Source organism: Ranitomeya imitator, chromosome 2 (assembly GCF_032444005.1).
Source record: "Ranitomeya imitator isolate aRanImi1 chromosome 2, aRanImi1.pri, whole genome shotgun sequence".
In the NCBI taxonomy this organism is placed as follows: Eukaryota; Metazoa; Chordata; class Amphibia; order Anura; family Dendrobatidae; genus Ranitomeya; species Ranitomeya imitator.
The window spans coordinates 656,743,059-656,755,902 of NC_091283.1; the positions used below are offsets into that span (position 1 = coordinate 656,743,059).

Here is a 12,844-nt window from a genome sequence, read left to right on the forward strand (position 1 = left end):
ATGAATCACATGAAGCTTATTGTTAATGTTATTTATGAACTATTTTGTATGACATACATCTCTGATTTAAGGGCATACAAATAAAAAGTTTGAAAATTGCTACATTTTCATCAAATTTCCAATTTTTTTCACAAATAAACGCAAGGCATATCGAATAAATTTTGCCACTGGGATCCATTGAAGCGTTCCAGAGTTATTAGCACATAATTAACATTGGTCAGAATTGTAAAATTTGTCCTAAAGGTGTAAACAGTCTTGGAGAGTAAAGGGCTTAAAGTTTGACGAGATGTTATTTTTTTGAAATTCTGTGCCCCTTTTTTCTCCACACATACCTTTGATCATTGTGGCCAAGAAGTCTATTTTAACCTCATTGGTCCAAAGGACTTGATTCCAAAATGTATCAGGCTTGTTTAGATGTTCTTTTGCAAACTTCTGACCCTCAATTTTATGGTGAGGACGCAGGAGAGGTTTTCTTCTGATGACTCTTCCATGAAGGCCATATCTTGTGCAGGTTACACTGAACAGTAAAACAATGTACTACAACTCCAGAGTTTGCTATATCTTTTGTAGTCAAGAGGGGGTTCTGATTTGCTTCTCTAGCAATCCTACAAACAGTTCTCACTGAAATTTTGCTTAGTCATCCAGACCTTATCTTAACCTCCACTGTTCGTGTTAACTGCCATTTCTTAGTTACATTTAAAATTGAGGAAAGGGCAACTTGAAAACACTTTGCTGTCTTCTTATAGCCTTCTCCAGCTTTGTGGGCCTTCACCATTTTCATTTTTAGAGTGCTCGGCAGCTGCTTAGAAGAATCCATGGCTGCCGATTTTGGCACAAGGTTAGAGGAGGCTGGGTTTTTCTAAAGCTGGGAAATTTGCATCAGCTGGCCTTTCCTAATCATGATAGTGAACAAGTCACAAGCCTAACAGACTAATTAAGGTCTGATACCTTGGCCAAAGTTATCTGAGCACACAAATCTACAAAGATGCCAAAACTTTTACATTGGCCCTTTTTCCTTTTTGTACATTTTATAGTGTAGAAAATGACAATATAATTTAAAAAAAAAAAAAAAGGAAATGTGTCATCTTTAACTTTAGGCCTTTTAGAGATCATTTCATAGTTAACTTGCTCAACTGTTGATAATAACAGTAATTTTGACCAGGAGTGCCCTAACTTTTACATGCCATTGTACATCTACACATGCTTAAAATAATTCCTTCTTGTACTCACCAATACCAGCTTTACCAACAGAGCACAAATCATACAATGCTGATCCAGGTTCCGTGTACAGATATATTCGTGGGTCAAATTCAGGAAGGTGGGTCTGAAAGTAAGGATCATATGCATGAAAGGAAACTTTAGGACTAATTCTATCCATTCTGCTATGTTAGATATGTTAAAAAACAAACAACAAAACTACTCCTCTATGTTGGTTTGCATCTCTTACTGATGGTCTTTTACGTCATGTGTCCAAAAATAATCCAAAAAGTGAAATAAATCAGCCTTGTCAATTGCGCATGTTCAATTTTCTGTGACTGTATTGCAGCAACATACTAATAAACATGTAAAAGCACTATGAGTGTGGTTAGGAATTGTAAGGCTGTGTGCACACGATGCAGATTTAGTGTGGATCCGCAGCGTTTTTTTCTGCGCAGAAACGCTGCAGTTCTGCAAAGTGATTTACAGTACAATGTAAATCAATAGAAAAAAAAATGCTGTGCTAATGGTGCGGAAAAATCCGCATGAAAACCGCTGAGGAACAAAAGAAGGAGCATGTCACTACTTTTGTGCGGAACTGCAGCTTTTCTGAACCCTTTAATTATAGAAATCCACAGGGGTAAAAAACGCAGAAAATCCGCATCAAATTCGCAAACGCACAAAATACGCACCTGCGTTTTCTGCCAGGAGATGTGGATTTTGTGCAGAAAATTCTGCACCCCAATCCGCAACGTGTGCACATAGCCTATATATGATTACAGGGGTTGTCCATATGTCAGACACCTAATGATCTTACATTGATGATCTAGAATACGTCATCAATATCGAAGTATTGGACAACCCCTTTATTGTAATGGCCTCCAGTACACTAAGCAACATTTTGGAGATGCAATCTTCATCAGGTTGAAATAAATAAACAATACATCTCCATTCAATTAAAGGGAACCTGTCATGTAAAATGCGATATTACCTGCATATATCTGGTTAATCTGCAGGTTAATAGCACTCTGAATCTGCCCGACGCCTGCACTGAGAGCCCCGCTGCCTAGAGGATAATAACTTTTTTCCTCCCAGCAGTGTATGGCTTTGTAATAGGGGTTGGCTTTGCATTAGCCAGCTGTCAAAACATGCATTATGAGCATTATTCACATGCCATCTGTTTGCAACAGAGCCATTGTAATAACATATGAAACAGTTTTGGGCCTCCAATATTTTATTTGTCAATATATAAAACGGATGTAACTAAATACAAATGACATACAGAACATCATATGGATAAATAATCATCCATTTTTCTGGATGGCTTCAGATGAGCTTATTTTTGGATCATTTGCTGTGCGTGTGCCAAATGGACTACATAAGACCAATGCCAGTGAATGGGCTAGTTTACATGAATGTTTTAACACATGGGCCATCCTTCCTGCATTCATTTTTTAAAGGAATCTGTCACTAGGTTTTTCCCATCTAATCTGAGAGCAGCATAATGTGGGGACAGAGTCCCTGTTCCCAGCGATTTATCACTTACTAGACTTCTTAGTTACTTGTTCTCACCCACAAAGCTCTTCACAGTGCAGCACCCCCTTACATCTTCTCCCTTATTTCTGTCTATCGGTCTATACGACCGCTGCGCTCTGCAAATGACTTTCGACTAACCTCTGCACTGTACCTCCCACTCCCGACTCCAAGACTTCTCCCGTGCTGCGCCAATCCTCTGGAATGCTCTACCCCAAGATATTAGGACCATTCACAATTTGCATAGTTTTAGGCGCTCGCTCAAAACACATTTGTTTAGAGCGGCCTAATACGTTCCCTAATCAGTCATTTTATGTGTAAGGGCGTGTGTGTAGCCCATTCACTATCTCCATCTATCCCCCACCCCTGAAGATGGCTGGACCATCTTTGTAAATAAGCTCCTGTACTTTGTATCTCCCCCACCTCATTGTAGATTGTAAGCTCTCACCAGCAGGGTCGTCTTATTGTGCTTTAATTATTGTATTGTTAACGTTGTTACTTATCACTGTTGTGTTTGAAACTGTTAAACTGTAAAGCAATGCGGAATATGTTGGCGCTGTATAAATAAAGATTATTATTATTATTAGTATAGTTTTGATAAAGTCAGTGTTTTTTAGCCGGAGTCTATCATGAGAGGACTGCTAAACCTGCTGCTAAAACTACAACAGGATGAAAAAAAGGGAGAAAAAACCTCCACTATTCTAGAGAAAACACTGCACAAAAAAACAGGCAAAGGTGCTTACCTGCCCAAGCCTCAAATCAAATGCACTATCATGGTGCAGCGGACCCAAGTAAAGATGGCGATACCAAATGGGACAGCCAGCCTATAATCAGGCATTGGCCGCACCTCAAAAAGTAAAAGTAAAAAAAGTGCATAAGAACATATTAAAATATGTAAGGTATTAGTTAATATTACGGCCACAATACGTAAGCTGGCAACCCACGTCACGGGTCCTCACACTTGCCAGTCCTACTCTAACAGCAAAAAACACAACAGGAGGAAAAAAAGAAGGAAAAAACCTACACTATTCTAGAGAAAATACCGCTTTGCATACTCTGTGTGAACACTGCTGCAGATTATTTATTTGCACTGGTGTGCCAAGCAGCCAATCCCTGATTGTAGGCTGGCTGTGCTCTATGGTATTACCGCACCTGTGCAGTCACCATCTTTACTTGGGCCCGCTGCACCAGGATAGCGCATTTGATTTTAGGCCTAGACAGGTAAGCACCTTTGCCTATTCTTTCTGTGGTGTTTAAACCTGCTGCTAGTAGTCAAGCATATTCATGAGGCCTGTATAACCCCACCCCCATCACTGATTGGCAGCTTTCAGTGTACACAATTAGTGATGTGGGTGGGGTTATACAGAGCTCAAATTTCAGGGAACTGGTAGATCTACAGTAGATAAAACAGTGATTTTATCTAAAAGACAGCAAGCAGCCCAGTAACTTTAAGTGATACATCACTGGAATCAGGGTGTCAACCCTTACATCATGCTGCTCTCAGATGTTTTGCAATGATTATATAGGAAACTGTATTTGGACTTTTATGAGTTTTTTTTAAATATTGATATATAAAACGGAGGTCAAATATATGGCAAAAATAAACATATTGAGCATAAAAGAAACATACATACATATCACCATATACAGTAGATTAAAAATCATGTGTTTTACTTGGACAAAAGAAATGTTTGTCATTTATATGCCCATTTTATACGTCCACAGCAAGAAATCATAAAAGGACAAATATAGTTTTATACTTTTTATATGAAACCATTCTAAAGGATTCTTTAAAAATGGATGCCATACAGATGATATCCTTAACTGTAATGGGCAAGTCTTTTCCAAAATACCAATTAGAACAGTGCAGGCTTCTTTTGTTTTTGTAGGGACTATCGATCTTTCTGTGAAAAAAACAATCATTTCAACCAGCCATTTAAATGCATTGGTCCTTGTACAGTCCTCTTGATACATGGGTGGCCCATTAATTAATCTTATGCCCTTAGGTTCAGTCTTTTCTTCTCATTTCAAAAAAATAGACCACTTTTTATCAGTGTTTTGCATCAGATAGCAATTACTGTTTGGTCAGTCTCACTTCTTGCTATCAGTGTGTCATCAGTTTTTCTCATATGCAAAACAGATACCAATGGAGGTTTCCCAAGCTTCATCCTGCAGTCAATGAAAAATGACAACAAGCGGATGCGGCTCGTATGGCATCAGCGTTGACTGTTTTTACCACTGACCTGTTCACGTGAGTGGGCAGTGTTCAGCACGTGGGAGGGCATGGAAAGGAAGAAGCATTATTTTATTTTTGGAGCAATATTTTATTTTTGCCTCCCGTTGAACACAACAAAGAGCGCACAAAACAGTGGTCAACTGACAGCAGCGCTCAACACCCTGAATATTACTGTACAAATACAAATGATCAATCTTACCATTTGTCACAGTCAGACATGGGTCAAAGCAGTTCTTAGCCTACTGGCACGTCTTTCAGGCAGGTGTCATGAAGAGGAGTAATGCCGCGTGAGCGCGTCTTACAGACTATGATGTGGCTGCAGATGGTTTAATCTTATCATTCTCCTCTGAGATAGAATTCCACCCTGCAGCACACTGCTCCTTTCAGCGCCCTTATACAGTATCATTCTATGCTAAAGTGCCACTAAAAGACGAGGTGGCCCTTACCAGTCACCAGCCTCGTATCAACCTTAGGGTCGCTTAGGCCTCAAGCGCTTTAGCAATGCTGTACCTTACACGAAATCATCTGTGATCACCTCACAATCTGTAAGAAGCTACACATCGTGATACGACTGCCGGTCAATTAAATGTACATGCTGCTATAGAACTAATGGGCTGAGCAGCCTTAAAAAGTTGCCAGGGGACTGGCCCCTCTGACCCCTACCCCAACCTAGCCCACACTTGGGCACAAGAAACGTACTGTTCTATTACTAACCACTTCTCTAGGCCTCTCACAGCTCTCAACCTCTGAAACACACAAGGACGGTAACACCCTTGACTTGGTCTTTGTCCAGCTCTGTTCAATCTCCTGCCTAAATAACTCACCGCTCTGACCACAACATTCTCTCCTTCACGCTCACAAATCCTCGTCCACCCCAGCACACTCCTACCTACCATTCAGACAGAAATCTACACGCCATCAACCCTCATACACTCTCAGACTCCCTACACTCTTCATTGTCCAATCTCCTCTTTTTCCTGTCCTGATCAGGCTATACGTCACTTCAATGACATTCTTAGAAGCACCCTCGATCAAGTAGCTCCCCTCACCCTCAAAACCTCAAAACACAGAGTGAAACAGCCCTGGCTCACATCGCAAACTTGATTTCTCCAGCAATGCTCTAGGAGTGCTGAACGCTTATGTAGGAAAACTCGCACAGCAGAAGACTTCATACATTTCAAATTTATGTTAAAAACCTATAACTCTACCCTTTACCTCGCCAAATAGACCTACTTCACCATCCTCACTATCCAACAACCCCAAGAAACTTATTAACACCTTTTACTCCCTCCTCAGGCCAAAAGCACAAGCCCCTATCACTGACATTTGTGCTGATGACCTGGCCTCCCACTTTATGGAGAAAATAGATAATATCCGTCGGGAAATCTGCTCCCAGCCACTAAGTTCAGTGACTCCCATCCCTCCCTGCATTTCCCCTGGCACACTCTCCACATTTGATCCCATCACAGAAGAAGAAGCTTCCAAGCTCCTCTTTTCTTCTCGTCCGAATACATGAACTAATGACCCCATTCCATCACATCTCCTCCAGTCTCTCTCTCCAGTTGTCCCAACTCACCTAACTACAATCTTGAATCTCTCCCTCTCCTCAGGCATTTTCCCATCCTCCTTCAAACACTCTATCATTACTCCATTACTAAAGAAACCCGCCCTCGACCCATCCTGCACAAATAACTACAAACCAGTCTCCAATCTCCCCTTCATCTCTAAACTCTTGGAGCGCCTGATCTTACCCGTTACCTCTCTACTCATTCCCTCCTAGACCCTTCACAGTCCGGTTTCCGCCCCCTACATTCGACAGAACCTGCACTCATCAAAGTGACCAATGACCTTCTGACAGCAAAATACAATGGTGACCACTCTCTGCTCATTCTTCTCGACTTTGTGCAGCTTTCGACACTGTTGACCACCCTCTCCTACTCTCTAGGCCCCAGTCACTAGGCATTAAGGACACTGCTCTCTCCTGGTTCTCCTCCTATCTTTCTGACCGCTCCTTCAGTGTTCTGTTCTCTGGCTCCACTTCGTCTCCTCTTCCTCTCACTGTCGCTGTACTACAGAATGCCAGTGACTGTCTGTCCGCAGTCTCCAACATCATGTCTGCACTCTATCTGAAACTCAACCTCTCCAAAACTGAACTTCTTCTGCTCCCGCAATCTACTAACCTCCCTAAATCTGACATTTCCCTCTCCGTGGGTGGCACCATAATAACACCTCGGCAGCAGGCACGCTGTCTGCGTGTTATGTTTGACTCCGATCTCTCCTTCACCTCCCATATACAATCTCTTGCCTGCTCGTGCCGCTTACACCTAAAGACCATCTCTAGAATCCGCCCCTTTCTCACCATGGAAACAACAAAAACCCTCACTGTCGCTCTGATCCACTCCCGCCTGGACTGCTGCAATTCTCTATTAATTGGCCTCCCCCTCACTCGACTTTCCCCTCTCCAGTCTATCCTTAATGCAGCAGCCAGGGTCGTCCATCTGGCTAATCGGTATTCAGACGTCTTCGCTCTTCGCCAGTCATTACACTGGCTGCCAATTCATTACAGGATACAATTCAAACTACTTGTTCTCACCCACAAAGCTCTCCACAGTGCGGCACCCCCATGCATCTCCTCCCTCATTTCTGTCTATTGGCCTAACCGACCACTGCACTCTGCAAACGACTTTCGATTAACCTCTGCTCTAATCCGTACCTCCCACTCCCGACTCCAAGACTTCTCCCGTGCTGCGCCAATCCTCTGGAATGCTCTACCCCAAGATATTAGGACCATCCACAATCTGCATAGTTTTAGGTACTCCCTCAAAACAAGTTTGTTCAGAGTGGCCTATCAAAGTCCCTAATCAAAGTCATTTTATGTGTGTGTATGTGTGTGTCTGTAGCCCATTCACTATCTCCATCTATCCCCCACCCCCTGAAGATGGCTGGACCATCATTGTAAATACATCATTGTAAATACACACCTGTACTCTGCATCTCCCCCACCTCATTGTAGATTGTAAGCTCTCACGAGCAGGGTCGTCTTATTTTGCTTTAATTATTGTATTGTTAACATTGTTACTTATGACTGTTATGTTTGAAATTGTAAAACTGTAAACCGCTGCGGAATATGTTGGAGCTATATAAATAAAGATTATTATTATTATTACTACAAGAGGTGGAACCCATGATATGACCCAGTGTGCCGACACAAAAGACAAGAACTCAATTTGGCCCAATGAATTACGATGTAGAGCGTGTGTTGCTTAGGAATGGAGAGCAGCTTATTAGCTGGGAAATCCTAAACAAGACCCTCTAGTTTATGTTTATTAATATGCCATAATTATCAGATAGATTCAGGTCCCATCCCTGGTTGTCATCAATTTTGGGAGCATCTATATAAACGAATGGACTACCTTTCTATCCCTGACATCATGCAGTGGGACACCCTTCTTGAGATAGACTCAGGTTTCAGAGGAAGGGTCCTGATCTATCGAACATTTATGGCATAACTGAATATCACTTATATGTTCCAGATGGAGCAGCGTAAACCATACAACACTCTACTGCCTTATCAGCAGAGAAGCAAATGGGGACAGGAGCTTTCTGTAGCATGAGACCCTGTAATTTAAACGTATATGTACATAAAGGGCTGCATTTACCTGTATGTAGTGACAAGCATGCATCTCCAGATGCTTCTGAGTCTCACTGATGATCAGACAGACACCCATGTTAGATGTGCTGTTGTGTAAGTCCAGAATCATGTCAAAAGCATTTGTGCTTCCTCTAGGACCAAACATCCGATTAATCTCTCTGGCCCTTTTCACTTCATATGGTTCATCTTCTGATTCTGAAGAACTGAGAGAAGGAATTCTCACTTATGATCAGAGAACTGTCAAGTAAACAACTATACTGACACCAATCAGATATTGAATAAAGACGTAAACATACGAGGTACATTGTGTGCAGAATTATTAGGCAAGTGAGTATTTTGACCATATCATTTGTATGCAGATTTTCCCACTCCAAGCTGTATAAACCTGAATGCTTATTGGATGAAGATTATCAGGTGATGTGTATTTGTGCAATGCGCGCGTTGGGGTTTGGCCGAGATCGGCGTGCCATGTGTGGCTGGAAGCGGGGAGCACCATATACTTAGGTAATACGTATATATTTGGTTTTCATTGCCCAGTCTTCTGATATGGATAGATGTATGTAGGCAACAGCCTGTACGGCATAGAGGTCTGGTCAGACTAGCAATTCGGCGCATTGAATCCATGAACGTCTGTATGGCCCTTGGCTGCACTAAATGTAGTTGCGCTTTGAGTATTTTCCTCAACTGGGCAACTAAATTGATTTAATTGCTTTATGGCTGTGCGCAGCATCTAATATAGTTGCGGTCTTCATTGTTCATTTTGCTAGGGTAATTGTGTTGGGATAATTTTATGTAGTGAATTTGACTGCGGTCTTGCTATTTGCTCTGGTGAGGAAATTTAGCCAGCGCTTATGTGTATGGGCTTTGTACAGCGGTTTCTATTCACCCTTATGGGTTAATTGAATTAATACAATTTACTGCACGGCTTTTAGCCATATTTTGCTATTATTAATCCAATATTTATATTTAGATTAGGCGTATATGACCATTTATAATTCAGAACATCAATATATTTCAGCTTAAAATTGTAGTATTTTGAATGTTTTATGGAGTTCTTTTGGGTGATACTAGCAAGTTTGACATTGAAAATATATAGAGACTGACATTCCCAAAAATACTGAAAAATCTCTAAATAGGGCATCTTGACTTGACTGATATGTCCTGCTAGCGTGATTTAATTAAATTGAAATATTTTCTCAAGCATGTGTTAAATTTAACTTAATCGAGATATTTTCTCAGCATGCTCCATTGTCAAGCCTAACAAATTAAAAGATGTTTGTATTATCTAGTGCTTTCCCGCTATTATTATAATTTTTTCTATGCTTACCTGCCAGTATATATTTGTTCTTTACGTTTTTGAGGCATTATTTTATCTTAATGTTTGTATTGTCTGTGTTAACAAAGTTATAACTTTTTATGAAAAAAAAGTACAACACTCCTTGATTCAGCATGCAGTTTAATAATTGCTTAGTGGATCAGTATGTTTACATATTGAGCAGAGTGTTACCCATCCCGAGTGTGTGGTAATGGGTCTGGGTTAAGCTACGTTCACATTTGCGTTGTGCGGTGCTGCGTCGGCGACGCAACGCACAACGCAAACGAAAACGCATGCAAAACGCATTGTTTTGTGACCCATGCATCCTTTTTTGGCATGAATTTGGACGCAAAAAAATGCAACTTGCTGCGTCCTCTGCGCTCCGACGCGTGCGCCAAAAAAGACGCATGCATCACAAAACGCAATGCAACGCATGTCCATGCGCCCCCATGTTAAATATAGGGGCGCATGACACATGCGTTGCCGCTGCTGCGCCCGACGCAGCCCGGCAGAACGCAAATGTGAACGTAGCCTTATATGTTTACACAAAGCCATATGTAGCAGCTATACCATGACTAACAAGCAGAACTTCCTTGCCATTAGACGACATAAATTTTATAGGTCTCATTTAGATCCTAAGTATAAAAAGTGGGTAGACGTGGATTTACTCTGCGCTGCTGAATAAGTGAAAGTCCAGATGTATGTCATATAGGTTTTGGCTTTATTCAACGCGTTTCAGAGTTCACAGACTCCATCAGGAAAATACCACAGATATACACTGTTATTCAGCAGCGCAGAGTAAATTTACGTGTACCCACTTTTTTTAACTTCGGTTGGTCATCATTGGACCTGTGGATCTGCTGCAGTGAATATTATCATAAGCCATAAACTGGCTTTATCTGGCGAGTACAATCCTATTGTGTCAAACCATCTGAATCTCGGATAAGACCTTATTTTGCGCTATTTCTCCAACAGTATCTATTGGAATTTAATTTAGATAATAAACTTATCAAATATCAGCATGTATTGTACCGTTAATTTTAACTAACACTCTTAGCCCTGGAAATTAGTTACTATGAACTATTGAAATAATAACCTTGTACCATTCTGTTGCATTTCCATTGACATATATTGTAGAAAAAATATATAAATGCCTGGATCCTTTTTTCAACAGGACATTTTCTTCTACTCTTTTACCCCCCCCCCCCCCCCCCTCCCCAGCCTGCTTTCACCTTCATGACTAGATCAATTTTTTCAATTCTGATCACTGTCACTTTATGAGGTAATAACTCTGGAATGCTTAAACGGATCCCACTGATTCGGAGACTGTTTTTTCATGACATATTGTACATTATGATAGTGGTAAAATTGGTTCTATATGACTTGTATTTATTTGTGAAAATATTAGAAATTTGGCAAAAAAATTGAAAATTTTAGGGACTTTGAAGGGCATATGTGACAGAATATACCCCAAAGTTACACCTTATTAAAAACGGAACCCCTCAAAGTGCACAAAATCACATTCAAGAAGGTTATTAACCCTTCATGTGCTTCACAAGAATTAAAGCAATGTGGAAGGAAAAATTGAAAATGTTACTTTTTCCCACACAAAAGTTGCTTTAGCCCTTTTTGAAGGTAAAATTGGCTGGAATCGTAAGCAGATGCCATGTCAGGTTTGGAGAGAACCTGATGTGCCTAAACAGTGGAAGCCCCCCATTAGTGACCCCATTTTGAAAAACTAGACTCTTCAAGGAATTTATAGATGAGATGTGAGCACCTTGCACTCCCAGTTGCTTCACAAAATGTTATAAAGTTGAGCCGTGAAAATGAAAAAAAAATCTAATTTTTTAGCCCCCAATTTTTTTATTTTCACAAGAGCAACAGGAGAACATGGACCATAACATTTTTGTGTGCAATTTTTAGTGAGTATGCCGATACCTCATATATGCTAGAAAACTACTGTTCGAGTGCACAGCAGGACTCAGGAGCCAAGGAGCACCATTTGACTTTTAAGGTACCGTCAGACTAAGCGACGCTGCAGCGATACCGACAACGATGTCGATCGCTGCAGCGTCGCTGTTTGGTCGCTGGAGAGCTGTCACATAGACAGCTCTCCAGCGACCAACGATCCCGAAGTCCCCGGTAACCAGGGTAAACATCGGGTTACTAAGCGCAGGGCCGCGCTTAGTAACCCGATGTTTACCCTGGTTACCAGTGTAAATGTAAAAAAAAACCACTACATACTTACATTCCCGGTGTCTGGTCAGGTCCCTCGCCTTCAGCTTCCCGCATTGACTGAGCGCCAGCCGTAAAGTACAGCGGTGACGTCACCGCTGCACAGCGTGCTTTACGGCCGGCCGGCGCTCACCAGTCAGTGCGGGAAGTGTTGTGAATTCTGTGGTCGAGCTCCCTTCTGTGGTCACAAGTGGTACTGCGGCTTCTGAGTTTCCTTCCTCAGGTGATGAGGTTAAGTCGTTAGGTGCTGCTCTATTTAACTCCACCTAGTGCTTTGATCCTGGCCTCCAGTCAATGTTCTAGTATTGGTCTTGCTTCCTCCTGGATCGTTCCTGTGGCCTGTCTGCTCAGCATAAGCTAAGTTCTGCTTGTGTTACTTTTTGTTGCTATATTTTCTGTCCAGCTTGCTTTATTGGTTTTTCTTGCTTGCTAGAAGCTCTGAGACGCAGAGGGAGCACCTCCGTACCGTTAGTCGGTGCGGAGGGTCTTTTTGCCCCTCTGCGTGGTTGTTTGTAGGTTTTTGTGTTGACCGCAAAGCTATCTTTCCTATCCTCGGTCTATTCAGTAAGTCGGGCCTCACTTTGCTAAATCTATTTCATCTCTGTGTTTGTGTTTTCATCTTACTCACAGTCATTATATGTGGGGGGCTGCCTTTTCCTTTGGGGAATTTCTCTGA

At 41.6% G+C, this 12,844-nt stretch overlaps 1 protein-coding gene across 2 annotated transcripts in view; it reads right to left on the reverse strand.

Moving 5' to 3' along the window:
* The window catches only part of ACY3 (aminoacylase 3), a 141,709-nt gene that overhangs the window by 46,078 nt on the left and 82,787 nt on the right, over positions 1 to 12,844 (reverse strand). For both annotated transcript variants that reach the window (XM_069752954.1, XM_069752955.1), the window contains exons 2-3: positions 8,626 to 8,821; positions 1,231 to 1,324 (exon numbers count right to left, since the gene is read on the reverse strand). In XM_069752954.1, the coding sequence (XP_069609055.1) occupies positions 1,231 to 1,324; positions 8,626 to 8,821 (290 nt within the window). The remainder of the gene's footprint in view (positions 1 to 1,230; positions 1,325 to 8,625; positions 8,822 to 12,844) is intronic.